This window comes from Mastigoproctus giganteus, chromosome 8 (genome assembly GCF_048544385.1).
Source record: "Mastigoproctus giganteus isolate SK-2022 chromosome 8, ASM4854438v1, whole genome shotgun sequence".
NCBI classification, from domain to species: domain Eukaryota; kingdom Metazoa; phylum Arthropoda; class Arachnida; order Uropygi; family Thelyphonidae; genus Mastigoproctus; species Mastigoproctus giganteus.
The window spans coordinates 58,423,317-58,442,886 of record NC_143582.1 but is presented as its reverse complement, the minus strand read 5'-3'; the positions used below and the strand labels follow the sequence as shown (position 1 = coordinate 58,442,886).

The 19,570-nt window shown below is 36.9% G+C and overlaps 1 protein-coding gene across 5 annotated transcripts in view; it reads left to right on the top strand.

Annotated features, from left to right (window-relative positions):
- LOC150081555 (four and a half LIM domains protein 2-like) overlaps nucleotides 1–15,224 on the top strand; it is a 337,841-nt gene extending 322,617 nt beyond the window's left edge. For all 5 annotated transcript variants that reach the window (XM_090380115.1, XM_090380116.1, XM_090380117.1 and 2 more), the window contains 4 exons: nucleotides 337–511; nucleotides 3,256–3,425; nucleotides 9,896–10,082; nucleotides 13,343–15,224. In XM_090380115.1, coding sequence (XP_090236241.1) covers nucleotides 337–511; nucleotides 3,256–3,425; nucleotides 9,896–10,082; nucleotides 13,343–13,500 — 690 coding nt within the window. In that variant the 3' untranslated portion in view covers nucleotides 13,501–15,224. The remainder of the gene's footprint in view (nucleotides 1–336; nucleotides 512–3,255; nucleotides 3,426–9,895; nucleotides 10,083–13,342) is intronic.
- Nucleotides 15,225–19,570: the final 4,346 nt, after the last annotated feature.

The window sequence follows — 19,570 nt, the reverse complement described above, 5'->3', positions numbered from 1 at the left end:
TTATGGAAGGCCGACTTACTCGCTTTCAGATGATTATGGTGATACATTACAAGAAATGTAGGACTGTGCAAATAACTACCACAAACGCAAGACCACACAGGATTCAAAAGACCCTTCACAAGGATCCAAGGATCTCTCTCTCTCTCTCTCTCTCTCTCTCTCTCTGTGTCGACAGCATCGATCCAACATGATTTTTTTTTCGGTAAAAAAATAAAGGTCCCGGTTGCCTGGCTATATTAATTTAGAAATGCACAGTTTTGTTGTTTTAATTGAAAAAGAATGGCTATATATATGGAATATATAAATGCACGACGTGTTATTTTTTCTTTTCCTTAGGACCTTTCTTATAAGGAAAAACACTGGCATGAGACCTGCTTCCTTTGTAACAAGTGCCGAGTGTCCCTAGTGGATAAACCATTCGGCTCGAAGGCCGAAAAGGTATACTGTGCCGGCTGTTACGATGCATCCTTTGCTACTAGGTGTGATGGCTGTGGAGAAGTATTTAGAGCAGGTAAATAGAAAACCAGTCTATAAGAAATATTAATAATAACAGCAATAGTAAATATCTTTATATTTCGTTCTGATAAACCTGTATATTTTATTTATAATCAAAAACTTGTTTCTTCGTTAGAAAAGGAGTATCTCGTAGGGATTTGTAGAATAGCCGTAGGTTTATAATTAATGTGCTGAGTAATTTTTAATAGCTTACCGATATAATCACGTTTTCCCCCATAGTAAAAGTGTTGAGTATTTGTTATTTATTAGCAAGTGTTTTAAAATGTTAAACACATTCTTGTGAATTGTACGACTTGAAATTACAGAAATAATTATGTATGCAAAGTTAGTAATTATTATATAAATATTTTTATGAGAAACAGTAAACTGCCATGTTTGTGACCTAAACATTTTGGTCGAACAAACAGTGTACAATTTAAGAAATATGAAGGCTGAAAATTTCTCAAAATTTACTACGCTTATGGATTTTATTTTTATATCGAAGAGTTCCTTAATGTGCGAATTTTATCGTCCCTTAAAATGGAATCGCTGGCCAGAAGTAATTAATGGATAGCAATCACTCTTACAATGCGTCCAGTGACATAAAAAATTAACTGTTATATTAAGAGCTATATTTCTCTTCCAATTTCTTCTCAGTTATCACAAAATCATTTACTTACCTGTTAAAATTTGATAAACTACCTTCATCGCGTCGCGTTCCCAAAAGAATTCCTTATGTGTGAATGTAGATGCAAAATACCTATCAACTTGTTAACAACCTGTGCAGGATCGTCAACAGTTAAATCAATGATATCGAGTAGGCCAATGTAATTCATCCCCTTCCATTTAGTGTTTACATAAGTAAAGACGTCTTTGCTGTTTTTCTTTGCATTTTTCGCCAAACACTTCTCATAATCTGCCTTAGATTGTCTAATCTCCTTTTTAACTTTATTGCAGACTAGTTTATATCTACGGTAGGCTTCTGTATCACCTGGCAATTTATATGCATCCGAAGCATTTTCTTTTCTGTAACGAGTCTCATTACTTTATCTGAGAAACAACCATTTAGGTCTAACCCTAAAACAGTATTTCTTAGTTGGTATAAAAAGCCTAGTAGCTTTCCTGACTGCTTCCCATTTAGAATGTTGCTATTGGTAGCACCTACAGTTGGTCCTACTGTATATAATTGAATTTAAAGAGTGTCTGAGACAACTGTAGTCACCTTTATGAAAGCAAAATCGCTTCCCTCTTTCCTTAAGTATATCCCATATCAATACACTGTGATCACTGCCACCTAGTGGTTCTTTTATCTACAGATTCTTAATGCATGAAGAGTCGCTGCTGATAATCAGATCGAGAATAATCCTTTCTCTTGTTGCCTCTCTAACGTGCTGATATAAAAACAGTCATCCTATAAATCCAATACAGTTCTGCTACTCTGTGGGTGACCAATCCACAAGTTCGAGTCAACACTTGGAAAATTAAAGAGCTCATTATAAGACATTCTGATTTACTGTCCCACTCATGCCTCTACAGTTGTTTGTTATATATATATATTCATCACAGTCATTATGTTTATAACACTTTACTCCTACTCTCATTTTGGTTTTCACAGTGCTAAGTTAAACCAAACTGACTGAAATTTGCACTGGCCACCCATATCGACCGGACGTACTTCCTTAGATAGATTTTATATGATTCTTAACTAAGAGCATAACCCCTTCCCCCTCCTATCTTGGTTGTCGTTCTGTACGCATTGTACTCCCAATACTGAAATTGTACATTCCTTATGTCTGAGTGACATCAAATCTCCGACATTCCTACAATGTCTGCATTCGACGACTTAAACAGTATTTCAAATTCAACAAATTTATTTACTATGCTCCTAGAACCATGCAAGTTATATATGCACCTCTTTTTACTCTTAGTTACCCTAAAACAGCCCATTTATTTCCTTTTTTCATAAGAATTCCCAGCAGGCCTTGTAATCCTCGATACCTTGCCTCCCAGGCTGTTGCATGTTTCGATAGAAACAGTACAAGGATCACTTTAATCTCTGCCTACGCTTGTAGTTAATCTGTCTATCCCAGCTAGAATGTTAGCAGTTTCTGACCTACCTAGTACTGTCTCGATAGCATCAGCAAATATCCTTCTACCTCACCCATATAAAAGTAATCTTTCCTGTTTACAAGCACAGACCACGTTGAGAAAAATTCTACCCCAATGAGCCTTGTACAGCCTTTCCAAGGCCGAATTGATTGACAAAGCTCTTATGTACTCCCTCCTAGTGTGTCTAGGCTGAATTTCAGACACTTTCAAATTTAATTAAAACTCTCGACGTTTTAATAACATAATGCACAAATAATAATATAATAGTATAATAATAATGATAATGGCAGTATGGAAATCTAGGCTGATCGCTATGTACGTGGGAGGAAACAGAAGTTTCTTGGGAAAAAAAATCTATACCTCAGCCAGAGACCGGCTAATACCACCCAGAGTGAACGCGTGGCAGAACAACCTTGTCTTGAATGGCTATTTATTTAACGACAAACTCTCTATAAATTCCGAAAATACACTGTGGAGAGAGAGAGTAGGAATGTGAGGAAGGTCAACATCGACTCAATCTGCAGTGCAAATCAGTTTTTTTTGTCAGAAGGGATTTGATATTTTTGAATGACGACATTATTTTTTATTTTGTCCTTTTGTATAGGTACATACTGTTTGACAATAATTTTAACTGTATTATTTTTCTTTTAGGAACTAAGAAAATGGAGTATAAAGGTCATCAATGGCACGAAAAGTGTTTCTGCTGTTGCATGTGTAGAAATCCGATTGGAACTCGAAGCTTTATTCCCCGAGATAACGATATCTACTGCACAGCATGCTACGAAGAAAAATTCGCTACTCGTTGCATACAATGCAATCAGGTATATAATGTATAACAATCATTTTGATTTACTAAAAATATAACATAATACTACTACTACCATCACTGATATTACCACAGAGATTCATGATATTACTACTAATAATAATAATACAATACAATAATAATACAATACAATTCAATATTATTGTATCGTTGCAATACTCTAATAATACAATACAATATTTAACATCGTAATAATACAATGTTTTATTTAGTAACCATCAAAAATGTGCAATGACAATAATATTATCGGGAAACTAATAAATATTAGGTGGTAACCAGCTAGCTAATATTTGATATGATATGCTCAGTTAAACTCAAACGTATGTTTTCCCGTGACTGGTCCAATTAATATTGACAATGTGGGTCTAAACGCAATAGTGTTCTAACCATTCATCTTTTTAAACAAAGCGTTTTTGAGAATCCAAGTCACAACCTCTTCTACTTAATACAACAATCGCCCAAGTGCATGTACAAATATGTCACTGTAGTGCTGAGAACAATTTCAAAGTCCTGTTTCTCAGTATGCAGGAGTGGTCTATCCAAATGAAGTCAGAGCCATCTTTCCAAATAACGGATAAGAAAGATGAAGGCATGTAACACGGCTGACAGTTCAATAATGCGTGCGGTTGGTGTCCAATTTTATATTCCACCTGAAGTTGCTTTTCTGTATGATTTGTGGTTCATATTAATGTGAAAATCAGTTTATACTCCTCTTTGAGTATACTGCTGTTTTGTTGTTAAAAGTATTAATTATTAATCTTATAAAACCTAATTTAAGTGATTCAGATAATGAACCCAGTTCACAATTTGAATTATGTCTGAAACAAAAGGATGGAGAAAAGGATTGGAAAGAATTCCCAAGCCAAGAAATGGGCAAGAAATATATATATATATATATATATATAAAAATGGAAAATAGGAATAAACTACCAGGGTATAAAAAATATCTGGAAAAGATGTAGAGGTAACAAATTAAAATGTGGTTCAAAAGCGTACATGCAAGCACAAAGACTATGGACTCTACGGGTGAGAAAAATGTGACAAAATGCTTTTGTCATTTTCGGTTCTTGGAGACTTTTGTTGATCGTGCGTACCTGGCTGGACTGACAGAAATAAAACAGTCAAGAGAAAATTAGAATTAAATATTAAATGCACGATACGTTATCCGTATCGTGTATTTGTCTTTTGAAGTGTGTTCACGGGCTATTTGCATGTAACGCGCGCGAGCAGATTGTAATGAATAAATACATACATAAATAAATAAATACAGTAGAACCCGGATTAGAAATTCCCGCATAAGAAGTTTTCCCCTGTACTAAGTTTGGTTTCTTAAGTCCCAATTTCAACTCTGTATGTTGTCATGTATTATTTTCCCGCGTAAGAAGTTCCCCGGGTAAAAAGTTTTCCCGCATAAAAAGTTCGTGATAAAGAATACACAGTGCACTATTATAATTACGTTTTCCCACTTAATACGTTTTAAAATATAGAAATCATTTATTTTTAATATTAAAAAATATTAAACAATATAAACATTTGGTAATCGAACAAGTTAGTGCCAAGCATCATTTTAATTCATAGTAAATCACCGAAGTAGGTGATATGGCATCGTTTTCGATATACATGTATCTCATATTGTGATTCCTTCACAACGAGTTGCCCTGATATTGCACTACCTCCAATAGGCAAAGCTTCGCCAATGGAGAAGACTAACGTTACTTATTATCGTCGGGTACCACCACCCAGGGGTTGTGGAGTGATGGTATCCGCCGAGAATCTATTGGCGAAGTATTGTCGGAGCGTTGTTTATTCGAGGTAGTTCAATATCAGAGCAACTCGTTGTGAAGGCACTCACAATATGAGATATATTAAAAACGATGCCATTTCACCTACTTCGGTGGTTTACTATGAATTAAAATGATGCCAAGCACTAACTTGTTCGATTGGTGATTTTCCGTAGTCTGAGGCTTTCAGCGCTAAAACATTTTTAGTAGAAACATTTTGATAAATGGAAGTAGCATATTGCAATTGTTTTCATCGATATCCATAATTGGATACGTATACCATGTTAAGCGTTAAGTCCTGATGGTTGTGAACAGTTCACAGAATTACTTAGTGGATTGTTGCTGTGTCTTATTGTAATTATGATCTTTTAAGGTACGTTGAAACTAGATCGTATGTATAGCTTAGTTTAATCAAGAGGTACGTTGAAACTCCAAAGGAGCTTATCTTACAACTTGGTAATAAGTTTAATGAACAGAATCTTAAGCAATTAGAAATCCCCAGTTTAAAAATGTTTCCCATACTAACAAGAAATCAGTACAAGACCAGGAAAAGAACATAAAAGATTCGTTGCTTTCTTAAAGTCCCATATCAAGAAAAAGTCATAAGAAACATCACATATAAAAGCAATCCAAATACCAGATTTTTTTTTTTTTTTTTTTTTGTAGGCCCATCGGCTTCTGTGGCCATAGTGCACCTCCCAAGGTTTTTGCAGTACTTTGATCTAAGCCCGAGGCGGGATCCGAACTCGCGACCTTTGGGTTGCCAGGCAGGCACTTTACCCACCCGGCTAGCCCGGTCGGCAAATACCGGATAACCGGTTCCACAAAGCCCTGTGAAACACACAGGGAAACTGTCCAAAGATCAAAGTCATGCTGGTTTATAAGTGTCATAGTTCTTTTAAAGGAGTTCTTAGATATCGGTAATCTCGATCTACAAATGTGGAAGGTAATCTGTTGTCTCGTAGCTGCCGCCGGTGCATGAAAGTTAAGACGGCATAAGAGATCTGGCAGATAACTTAATCCAGAGAAAATATGATACAGCAGCTTAAGGTTCAGGGCAGTTCGCCGTGCTTCCAAAGATTGCGGCTTGAAATAGGAGCACAAATTAGGATAGAAAATTCGTTGACACAACATAAGACAGAGTTAGCAAAATCTTTTTATCAAAAATATTTTACAAATAATACAATTCCTTCTATGTTGTCTTGAGAAATGTCATAGCACAGTAGCATTCTTTGTTTTTTTTGGGGGGGAGGAGGGTTATAAATACGTATATTTGTATTACAAGTACAAATCCAGCTCTTGCTGGACTCTACTGGACAATGAATTGGGGAAAGAACTGTCATATTAAGGCCACCTGAGAACAAACTCATCCATCCATGTTTACTTAGTTTGTCCATAAAATGCGTGTGTTCTCTGGACGATGTGCCTTTTTCGCTGAACAAAAAACCCGAATTTCCGGGGGGGGGGGGGAAGAACATTATTATACATGCCTGAGACCGACTAACTCAGCGACTAAGTGAAAAGAAACCCATAAAGGAGTGCCATGGGGAAATAGTGTTCGTCGCTTTTTGAAGTAAAGAGTTTGTTTCCCTTTAAAGCATTGGCAAGTACTGCATATTCCACCAATATCTGGAGACCTTACTTGCTGCATTTTCTGCAATGCAACTTAACCAGTTTAAAAGACGTTTTAAGATGCCAGTTAAATTGGTGTATCTGTTAGCACGTATCAGGGAAATAACTGAAGAAGTGCTAATGTAAAATTGGCATTAAGAAATCTGCGAAAAAACGAAACTTTCTGAGTGAAATTGATTCGGGAAGGTTTAATGTGACTAAATCTTCTGAATACCAAAAGTGTAGGCGACAGCTAAATGATCTATTGTTTCTTCCTAAGACTGCAGCATTGAGGGAAATGAAGTTGATTAAAATCGCCATAAATAACTGAGAGCAAGTTAGTGTTAGTATTTGCAATAATCCAGAATAAGTTCACTATAAACATTGGGAAGAGGAACTTAACAGTTAATAACATTAAAATAAACTACTTCCTGGGTACATTCCATCGACGAGGTTTCAAAATAACTGGATGAGGAGTAGAACTTTTTATTAATCTCAATATTTGTAGTGGGGTGAGAATACCACATCTCTCTTATTCTTTCTAAGGTCCCTGACTTCGAAATAAGGAAACTGAGTAGCTCCTAACAATCATCGCACAACCATGTTTCGGCAATGCAGATAATATCACAAGTGCGTGATAAGGGTAAGATTTCAAAGTTGAACAGCTTATTTTTTATACTCCAAACATTTTGGCCACAAAAATTAAATCTAAAAAAAATTATTAAACAGAATTGGATCCCGTTTATTCACCTTCCGGAGAAGATTCATTTCATAGCCACTCTTTTGTTTTACGACATCGGGTAGACATTTCGATGGTCTCACTGTTATTTTAATAGAAATAGATGATGAGCAAATTTGACAAAAGATGCTGTTCCAACTCTTTCTTGGATCTAGTTTCGGTTTTCGTTTTTCTCTTTCCGTACCATAAAGCCTCGAAATTCTTTTTTGAAAATTGCCATCCTGCTTTCGAAGGAGCAGCGATTAACGCATTGGTAACAATGACAGCGAGAAAGGCGCTTTATTCTTGCTTTTTTTTTGGGGGGGGGGGGAGTAAGATAACTTATAACAGATCAAATGCGGTAGTTAAAATTAGAAAAACGCAATGAATACAGAATAAGAAGCCACTCAAAAGAATTAAAAACTCAGAAAAATACACAAGCGAAACATTTGCAAGGTTACCACCCAATGGGCAGGCAGCACCACACTAGGTAATAAAATCTGAAGTACCCCTTTGAGATGTCTCAAAGAGGCCCCTCAGATTTTGAGATGTCTATCCAATTCAGAAGTATGCTTCTCCGCGGCCCATGTTGTTGTTGTTATTGAGTTTTATGAGTATCGACGACTAAGGCCATGTTGCTTTGTGTATATTGTCTGTAAACTGCGTGTGTTCTGAGGTCGATTTTCTGTTTGCTGGACGAGTATCCGAGAGAAAAAACCATGCTACCTTCGCCTGAGACCGACTAACTCAGCCACGTTATGAAAAAGGCCCATAAAAATTCCTCCCGTCATCGACGGGATTTGAACTCACGTCTTTTCCACCCAGTGTGAGGAGAACGGCGATCCTACCAACTATGCTACCCACGAGAGCCCGCGCCTCAGGAAGAAATTAAAGTACAGTATAAGGAACTCGCAGATCTCTTGCAGTTATTCTGACTATTCGTCACAACTTTTACGAAAGCATCCTGGTGAGGATGAGCAAACTCAAGATGAAGTTGACAATGTTTTGGATTACGAAATGTGAGGTAGACCATCCGAACTTTTTTCATATTATAAAATTTTGAATTTTTTATCAACTTTCTTCTATTAGAACATCATCAAAAACGTAATATTTCTTAATTGTAACTTTTTAAACTTAATAAACATACGTGTACAAGTATCTGCTGTTATATTTATGAAGTATAGTTTTTTTTTTTTTTTTTTTACTTTTTTTCTATAAGTACAGTGTAAAAATATGAAATTCATATAATTATTTTCACTTTGTAAATTATAGTTTCTCTTCAAATCAAAAAAATATAGTTAGACGAATGCGCTCAGGTCTACAAATGGGAGCGCGTAAGCATGTGAATAACGCCAGTGATGGCCAAACCATTTTATTGCAGTTAATTCTTCACATTTTTGGGGGGAAAAGGAGACCATATATATCACTACCAAGTATAGTTTAAAATCTAGCTTAACTTTACAAATATTTGTGAACAACCAACTACTGTACTAGGAATTTCAAGATAAATACTCTTTTTGATGTTAATATGCATTTAAGTTGGAATTTATTTCTGTTGTGCATATAATTTTATTTGTATGATATATTAGTGCAAATGCATAATTTACGCACGTCACTAATATTGGGAGTTTCCTCAGTCTTACACAACTACTTCCAAAAGAGAAATACATACCATTTTTTCGTAATACGTACCATTAACCACCATTTCGGTGCTCATTGAAAACTCATAGACGCACTTATCACTGCAAGACCTGACATATTTCTACAATATAAGAGATGTAGACATGTTATAATTCTGGAAATTTACGAGCTGAAGGGTGTCAAATAATGGAATACTTATAACTAGGTTGTACAGTACCATTAGCGTAATTGCATCATCATCAGACTAAGAAAATACATATAAGAGTTTGATATAAAACGCATCAATCTCATGCTGTGAAGCAAATCATTCCTTTTGCTTCACAGCTTGTTCTGATTCGCAATTTATTTCGATTACGATTTGTTTAGCTCTTAATTTTTCGAAGTTATCACATCGACACCTTTTTGCATCTGGAATACCGATACTTAATTTGCCTGTAATCATTGATCGTAATGATTTTTTCATATGAGATTGATGCACACTCAGCCTGCTTTCCTGGTAACGTACATTAAATGATGCAATTCCACTAAACAGTACAACCACGTTATACATCTGTCAATTTCGAAATAGCTCTAAATTTTCGTATTTATATTATTTTTATTAATTTTTATGCACACTTGAATAAATGATAAAAAATGTATTTCAGGCTATGTATTTCAACATCTATCACAAACTATCAATCTGTTACCAATAATGATTAATTTTTGTTTATTTAGATTATTACCAGCGGTGGGGTAACATACCGTAACGAACCATGGCATCGGGAGTGCTTCTGCTGTACTAACTGCAGTACGTGTTTAGCTGGACAGCGCTTCACTTCACGAGATGAAAAACCTTACTGTGCTGACTGCTTCGGTGAGCTTTTCGCTAAAAGGTGCACAGCATGTAGCAGGCCTATAACAGGTAAAATTAATAAAATATCTGAAAATGTACGAGTATCACTCAATTATCTTTTCATATTTTTAAAATTTTATTTAAAAAACATTAAAAAATAAAGAATACTGTTAGTTCTCATAGCACGCATTTCTCATATCATATATGAAAAATGCATTACTCGGTACGCCTGTACAGGATCCAATTAAAATGAACTCCAGTTTGCAATAATCCAATTGACATGTATCTCAGTGTTAAATACTACAAACTTTTATTGAAAACGATGATTGAATTTAATTAAAACTGTTAATAGAATGTGGTTTGATACAACTTGTGGTTCGATAATCTTAAGGGATTCGGAAAGTGAGTGCATTGAATCATTGAGGCTAATTATGAGAGCATTACCGGCCTCGGGATTGATTCCGTTGGATTGGAAAAGTGCAAATGTATCTCCAATACATAAGGGCAGTTCTAAGGATAAAGTGTAAAATTTCCGGCCGGTTAGTCTAACTTAAGTAGCAGGAAAAATCATGAGACAGTGATCAAGGGTGGAATTCAGGATCATTTAGATAGAAATGGAATTCTGAAGGATACTCAGCATGGTTTTGTAAAGGGAAAATCATGTTTAACTAATCTGATCAGCTATTTTGATATGGTCACTCAAGAGCTGGACTTAGGGAATAATTTCGACATTGTTTATTTGAATTTCAGCAAAGCGTTTGACTCAGTCCAACACGAGCGGTTACTTTATAAGCTGGAACAGGTTGGAATCACAGGGAAAAATCCTTAGATGGATAGCTGGATGGCTTCAGGGCAGGAGGCGGAGAGTTGTGATAAATGGTTATTCCTCAGATTGGGTTCCCCAGTGATCAGTATTAGGACTGTTGTTTTTGATTTTCATAAATGACATTGATGAAGGGATAGAGTGCATGATGTCTAAATTTGCAGATGATGTAAAGATTGGTAGAGTATTTAATTATCACCGCCAAGCAGAGCTTCTTCAGAGTGACCTAGATAGACTTCAGGGATGGTCAGAAAAATGGCAGATTTGCTTTAATCCAACAAAGGTATTACACCTGGGGAACAGCAACCTCTAAATAATTTATACATTTGGTCCAGTTGATGATATACTTGTTTCCTTTTTTTGTTGTTGTTGTTGTTTTTTTTTTTTTTTTTGCTGGCTCCCAGGGCAACTTGGGAGCGAGATGGCAGGCACCCTCTGGTCTAGCACTTCTAGCGGAGCGTGCGGAATTTTTGTGCGGCTAGCACACACACAGATTAGTAAACCTGGGCCTGGCTCGGTGTGCCTAGGGTCGGGCGCTGAATAGCGGTTACCAGAGTGTTGGCTGTTCCCTATCCACGTAAACTGAATAGTAAAGAACAGTGATATCAGGTGGATTTGGACAAAAATCTAGGGGCCACCAGGGACCATAAATAAATACATACATACTACAGCCGGTAGTGGAGGAAAGGAACTTGGGTATTACGATACGTTCAGACATGAAGCTCTCCGAGCATTGTAGACTGGTTGCAAGGAAGGCCCATGGTGCCCTATCGATGATTTATCGAACGATTGCTAGTAGAGATAAGGACGTCATAATCCCATTATATAAGCCTATTGTAATACCACACTTGGAATACTGTGTTCAAATATGGAGACCGCGCCTACCTAAAGAAAGACATTGTGCTTCTTGAAAGTCCAAAGACAGACAACTCGCCTGGTGAAATCAGCAAAAAGGCAACCATACGAGGAAACACTTCGAATATGTGCGTTGCAGAGCTTGGAAACTAGTCACCTTACAGGAGACTTGATTGTGGTCTTTAAGGCTCTGAGATGCATAAGTAAAATGAATGAGGACAAAATTTTCAAGGTTATAAATGATTCTAGAACTAGAGGCCATAATTTCAAGTTACGGGGGGGGAGATGTTTAGACTGGATTGTAGGAAGTTTTATTTTAGCCAGAGAGTTATAAATTACTGGAATAAGTTACCTACATGGGTGGTAGAGGTTGACAGTTTCGGGAAATTCAAAGGTCACCTACGTGAAGAGGGAAACGCATAGGTTGTCTATTTCCTTTTCTCTTATTAATTTTTTTTATTTCTTCTTATTATTATTTTTTTATTTTATTATTTTTTTTATTTTTTTTATTTTTATTATTTTATTTTATTATTTTATTTTATTATTTTATTTTTTTTTTTGGCTGGTGCAGCATAAGCCATAGGCTTCTTGCCCCATGTGGCCATTACTAATACTAAACTCTACGAAGATAAGTTCATTAATGTCATTAATACAGTTTTCAATGTTTTGCTTCAATATTATTTAGTACAGGCCCGTTTGTACATTACCAAATGTCTCTTGGCATTGCAAAGTGATTTGAATGCAACTACATCCACAAGAATTCTAGATTTTATGTGCAGGGATTATTCTTATATAAATTTTAATAGCTATGATGAGCAACTCTTAAAACGAAATATCTTTCACGCTATCCTGTTAGAGAGCTTGTGTCAAGAGCGATGGCCAGAGTAGTGGCTGTGCTGCGAGGGACTCATTGTTGACGACCATCACAGCGTCAGTCAGTACTCGGCACACTCCATTGTTGATGAGCAGTCAGCATATCAACAAGGATGCAACACACTGTCATTGACATGCCCACTTCACGAAACAATATCAGACTTTTTCAGCAACAAGTGCTTAAGGGTTTTTGAGAAAGCTAATACCCTGATGTCTGCTCCGTAGAGAAGATCTGGTAATTCATCCTATAATTTCCTATACAATTTCTTGATGTGACTACTGCATGAATATGAGAGAACAGTTACTGCTTCATTAGCCATCGCAAGCACTGCATCTTTAGCTGGAAATTCTTAATGTGGTTGTACATTCGTTTAAGTAAACGGTACCACAAGTTGGGACCATTGGCTTAAACTATAACCCACTCATTCAGAATCATCTTATCCTGTTTGTTTTTGCAAAACAGATTACTTCTGTGGATATCATTTTAAAATTGTATGATTTTGGGCTCTTAATATAAACAGTCGGAAAAATAAAAAATCAAATTGTTCAGAATATTTTCATAAAATTTATTACGTATTATATAGTCTATTCGCATTCTGCAAAGACTCAGTCCTGTTAAAAATTAGGTGTTACTTTTAAGATTACTTTGGTATTTAAAAAAAATTAAAAGAAATGTTTCACTATGTTTTTCTGCTATGTAAAAATAAATTTAAGAAAGCCCATTATATAAAAACTGAATGTAAATTTACTCTTAAATTCACTGTTTTGTATTTTTTAGGTATTGGTGGCACAAGGTTCATCTCATTTGAAGATCGCAACTGGCATAATGATTGCTTCATGTGCGCCATGTGCAACTCATCCCTTGTGGGCAAGGGATTCATCACTGATGGATCAGATATCCTCTGCCCGGAATGCGCAAAGCAGAAATTGATGTAAATGGTGCCATCTATTCACCATCAGCGGATAGGCCAGCAGCCTTAGCAACGTAGAGTACAGTTTCCTCTCACAGCTCGTTCGACTTTGTCTTTCTAATGGTGCTATGTAAAACGGCATATTCGTGCTTTCGGAGCAAAGGGTGGCTTTCGTAGCAAACGATTTCATAATTGAAATATTTGTTTATTCCTAAATTTGCCAGACCATTTTCAGCTTTTGCGCATTATAATGCTGCTTCTAATATTAAACAATGGTTTCAGCTTCATCGAATACAGCGAGATGGCGATAGATTGAAATATAAAACTTTCCAGAGCGTGACAAAGTTGCCATGCCACCCTTGTCAGGGAACAAACCTGCCCAAAATGGTGCTGTTTTCTTAGGCAGCTGAGTAAAGTAAATCTTTATGCACAAGATGCTGTGATTTGTGGCTTGACAAATTGCCTTCCAAGTCACCTCTGTTTCTGTCTGCCTATACTCTAACTGTACAGTAAAAAAAAAAATAATAATAAAAAAATCCAGGGTATAGTAATATTGATGTGTAATCGTATAGGTATACATTTCATTTTAGATGTATTTGATTGTGTTCTATTTGTTAAATTGGCAGGTCATTGAATTCTTTTCTTCCAACAACCGTGTGCGTAGACTGTATATTTTCTTATTATTCATTAATTATATTCAAATAGATCTAAAATGATAATATAATACGATTATGTCAATATTATTATATTCTTAAATAAAGGCGAAATTCCAAATAATATAAACCGGTTAAGCTACAACTAGCGGAGGGAATGAAACACGGGATTATACAATTATTAACATATTTTATAAAAAGCATTTATTATTGTCATACTGTCAGGCTATCACAGTCTTCTAGGCAAACTATGCTTATTCAATCTTTCTTTATTCAACTCAGTTAAAGTGTTCCGGTGTTTATCCAAATGTACGAATTTTATTAAAATAAATGATTGTTTAGTCCCCACACATCATAAAGAACTTGTGTTATTCTTGAATTATACAATATTATTTAACTGATACCCGCTTTGTATCTATTACTCAAAGCATAAAAATGCACCCTATAATTATTACTTGCTGCTTACATGCTAAATAATATTTAAAAGACAAATATATGTATATAGAGACAAATTTTAATTATACTGCCATTATTATATTTTCGAGATGTTACATTCACTTAAACTGCCTGTTATATTTCCGTAAAATATTTATAAAATTTTGATAATTAAAACAACACAAATATGATAAGAAATTATGAATAATAAATGATTTATTATCATTTAATAGTAAGACACAAACTTTGACGATTACATTTTGCATTTTAGTGTATATTTCATTTTGTTTTTCTCTAATAGTGTATTTGTTTCTTTTAACCAAATGGTTTGAAACCAGCCATAAAAAGTATCCCGGAATGCTCGATAGAGATAACTTTTCCTAATTTGTTAAATTTCGCTCATATTCTGAATTTAAAATTCATCATCAGATATCCTTACAAACCGAACTTGTAAGTTCGGTTTGTAAGGATATCTGATAACAACATTTTCAAACTTGTTTAGGCTAAATAATTTATTCTAAGGAAATGCACATTAAAAATAAAAAAATATTCTATGCCCCCGGATAGATTATTACTTAGGTTTGAGCCATGTATCTTAATCTGCAAATTTAATTTTTCCTTGTATTAATCCTGTATTGCTATTAAAATGTTTCAGTTCTTATGCCTAGTTGATTGAATAAAATCATTCTGAACTTCCAGTTTAGAAATTTAAAATTTCGCATCCCATATGCATATTGTACTACTTCTATTTGATGAAAACAACAAAGAAGTAAATTGTGGAAAATAATAAATTTATATTTGGTCTCAACAGGGCGAAAGCGTCCAATAATTAGGTGAACAAAAGAGCTTAGCAGTTATACATACAAGACCGAAACGGGGTTAGGGCTGAACTTGCGAGTGCTGTTCAAAAATTCCCGAACACAAGGGAAGAGCTATGCAATAATGACAGTCAAGTAAAATGGGGCATCCCACTTTAAGCGTAGAGTAGATAACTGTTAATAATGTTTATAATTGCTATCTCCAGTTTCGGCCATGTATATATATATATATATATATATATAAATATATATTTATTTATTTATTTATTCACAGTAAACACGAATTCAAACATATTGGTATATGAACAGGTGTTTTTAAACCATATTGTCAGGAAGAAACGTTTCATTAATTGTTGCCTTAGCCATTGTCATGAAATTTTTTACTATTGCAAGAAGCCATATATTTTCTAACACTGCTTTCATAGTGCTATAATTATATAAAAAATGTTTTATATATAGTGAGTGTAACAATGTTTAATCACTGATATAACTAATGAACTAAGCCTTACGGTTTTGATATCTGCTGTGAAAAGTTTTCTCTGTCTTTGTAAAATAAAATGTGCCATCAAATTAAATGCATGGTTTAATTAAACCAATCCCATTAAATGTTACTAATTGTAAAATACTTTTTTACTAGATTTATTAACCAGTTGCATCACTGATACCCTAACATGTAAAGGTGATTTGTATTTAGAATATGGGTGCCATATTTTTTTGTTGAAACTTGTAGTTGCCTGTATGTTTATAACGGTACTGTTATAGAGCCTGTCTCAAACAATAAATTACTCTATAAATGTAATAATAAAATCACTAATATACATAAAAGGCAATGCTTGCAATGACCCGGTGTGCTGACACCATAATTAGACTGTAACAATAATAATTGTGTGTGTCACTTTACTCTAAAATAGCAACGGGTACAAATCGAAGTTTATTCGACGCTTTTCAATAAAACGTTTTATAAATGACCACTTGTTTTTTTTTTTTTTTTTCACTCTGATTCTATTAACCATATAGACTACTCCGATAATTGGAGTAAACTTCAGATTGTATGAATAATGAGTGTAATACGTATTGCAAATAATCTCTAAATAAAAACCACATAAATGTACAAAACTAACACTTAAAAATCATCACCCTAATTCTTACGTCAAGACAACTGACCATCAGATATAAATCCTTCCAACAAGCGTGCGCTATAACGCCGGGAGTTGTTATTGTTGTTAATTGGTTTTTATGAGCATTAGCAACTAAGGCCATATTGCCCCGGGGATATGCGGTGGTCGTTCCCTGACCTTCCCGCATCCTCCGTATTTGGTGGCTCACGGGCTCAAACCATGGTCGAATCAAGAAGCATGTGCTACGCACTGTTGCTCCTGGCTACGGAGGCGCCACGCCATGAGTGCTGCAAGGAGAATTCCCCTCCAGTCTACTGTTCTCTAATACCCTTGAACCTTTCCTCGCTAGGAAACTGATTTTACATCATATGCGGACGATTGTATCTCAAACTGTATATAACAGAAAGAAGTTAAACAGATTCACCTCATGAATTCACTAGGGGGGTCTCCGATCGCTTTGCAGCCTGTCTACAGCAAAAAGGTATAGAGCCCAACATCTTCCATCTGTCGTTGTGGAAGTTGATAGGTTAAATAAATTTAAGGAGGAACTGGACAAACATTTAGAGGGATTTGTTTTGTAAATTTTTTTTTTTTTTTTTTGGCTGATGCTGCATAAGCTTATACACTTGCTTTCTTGCATCACATACCACCACTACTACTACTACATACCCAAATCAGCTCATATCACTCTTTCAATAAAGAGACTGAAGAATAACATCAGAGCCTATCACAAAGGACATCAGATAAAGAGAGTGAAGTCTCACAGCGACCTCGGCTTGGCATACGATGAGAGGGCTCACATTTCAGAATCATTTTCCCACCATGACAAAGGTGTACTCGGCGACACGGGCAATTCGACAAGAACTGACAGGGTAACGCAGCGTGAATGTTGTCACGAGATACGCCCAGTTGTGCCTACAACCAATTGCATTGGTGGCGTTTTTTTTTTATTTATTTCTTTTATTTATTATTATTTTTTTTTTCACATAGGCCTTTGCCACTTAAATCTTTGGAAACTAGGTGGCAGGGCCTGCCAGAGTACAAAAATCTACTGGGTACTTGACCTGCCTCCCCGGGGCCAAGTGCAACGGTGGGTCCCAGCAGGGGCCCGACGGCTAAATGGTCAGAAGAACAACGGTACACACACTACACATCCTTCCACTTCTCACACGCTTTTTAAATCTCTGGCCTTCACAGAGTTCTGTGCTACACAAACAAGAGTACACAACGCGGAGATGGGGGAAACCCCTGGTGCCGTCAGACAACTAACACACTTTGCATTGGTGGCGCACGAAAAGATTGGGGACCAAGGAAAAGGACCCTGTCTCTCTTTTACAAGGCTTTTTTCATCACGGCCGTCTCATATGCTGCAGGGACTTGATACAACAAAGCGACCACGGCTGCCAACAAAAGGCCGCGTAGCCTAGTGGTCAGGCGCGCGGGTGCATAAGTACACGTGCCTTGAGTGACCGGGGTTCAAGCCCGTGACTGCTGAATACGGTGCTGTTTCTTGTATTCTGTCTATCTTGTGAACTCCTCTGATCATTTAGTCGTCCCGGAGTATAAACAGAAAATTTATTTTAAAAGGAAATTAGAATCAATACAGCGTAGCATCTTGCTCACCATTACAAGGGCGTGCTGCACTGTCAGCTCACACACGCTGCAGGTCCTGGCAGGATCACTGGCCATGGACTTGGAAATTGTCCACTGTGGCATGCTCTTTCAACTATCAAGGGGGGGGGGAAGTGTAACCTGCATCGGCTTCACTACCGATCCAACCAACAACAGCAACATAGAGAAGAAACGTCTTATCAACCATCTCCGGCAAACCTGGCAGTCCCGATGGGCAGAATCAACTAAAGGCGCCATAACCCGGAAATTCATCCCAGATGTTACTCAAGTCAATCACCACCAGCCGGCCTGGTTCTCACCGGGGCTCTTCACCACCTTGCTTCTAATGGGGCACGGTTCCTTTAATGCCAAACTTTCGACCTTCAGAATAAAAGAATCACCACTATGCCACTGTGGTGAAAACCAGACATGGGCACATCTGATGCATGAATGTCACCTCTTTAAGGATATAAGATGCCACTTTTATGCCACTTTATAACAAAAATATGTTTCAACTCGAAAGATCGGGACCACCTTGTGCTGTGGGAGGAGGAGTACTACAGAGCCCTCTCACAATTTGCGCGCGAACTGTTCACCAGACTGCAAGCACTACCACAACTTCTCTACACTGGAACTCTGACAACTATGACTTTACTGGATGGGACCTAGGTCCCATGAGTGACACCATCCCACCCTGACATCCTGATTATTGGACCAGCAGTGGACAGGATCCTGTCCCAAGACTGACCAACTATTGGACGGGACGCTGTCGCGGACCTGACGAAGCCGTAGCTTTGCTTCATACACGCCATGCTGGCGCGATCTGAGCCAGCTCCCTTGTCCGGCCTTTTCTTCTCCATCACCCCGACGAAGGGGGGGGAGTTACGGCTTCGCTGTCTCCTCCCCTCCGTGCCGACCACTCTTCCCTCTGGTGGGGCATGGGCATGCCCCACTGATTCCACCTGGGGTCTTCCCTATTAACTTCATTCTTCCATCTTTACCCCCCCCCCCCAATATATATTCTCCCCATCCCACTATATCTGTACGCAAGCGAATGCCCCACACATCCAAAATAACTGTATCTAAATTACACTGTTAGCCAATCATTATGGCTTTTCCAATTCTAGCACAATATCCCCATGCAATTTTTTTAATAGGTCCTAGCCACTGAAAATTAGGTGGCAGGACCTGCCAGAGTTAAAATTTAAACTACTGGTTACCTGGTCTGCCTCTATGGGGCGAAGTGCGGGCAACGTTGGGCTTCAGCAGGGGTCCAGCGGCTAAATGGTCAGAGGAACAACGGTACATAACAGTACACACTCACATGATCCACACAATTTTAAATCTCTGGCCTTCCCAGTGAACTGGTATACTCATAATGCGGAGATGAGGGAAACCCCTGGTGCTGTTAGACACTTAACACACTTTGCACATGTAGCGCCTTACCTAAACCCAATGCC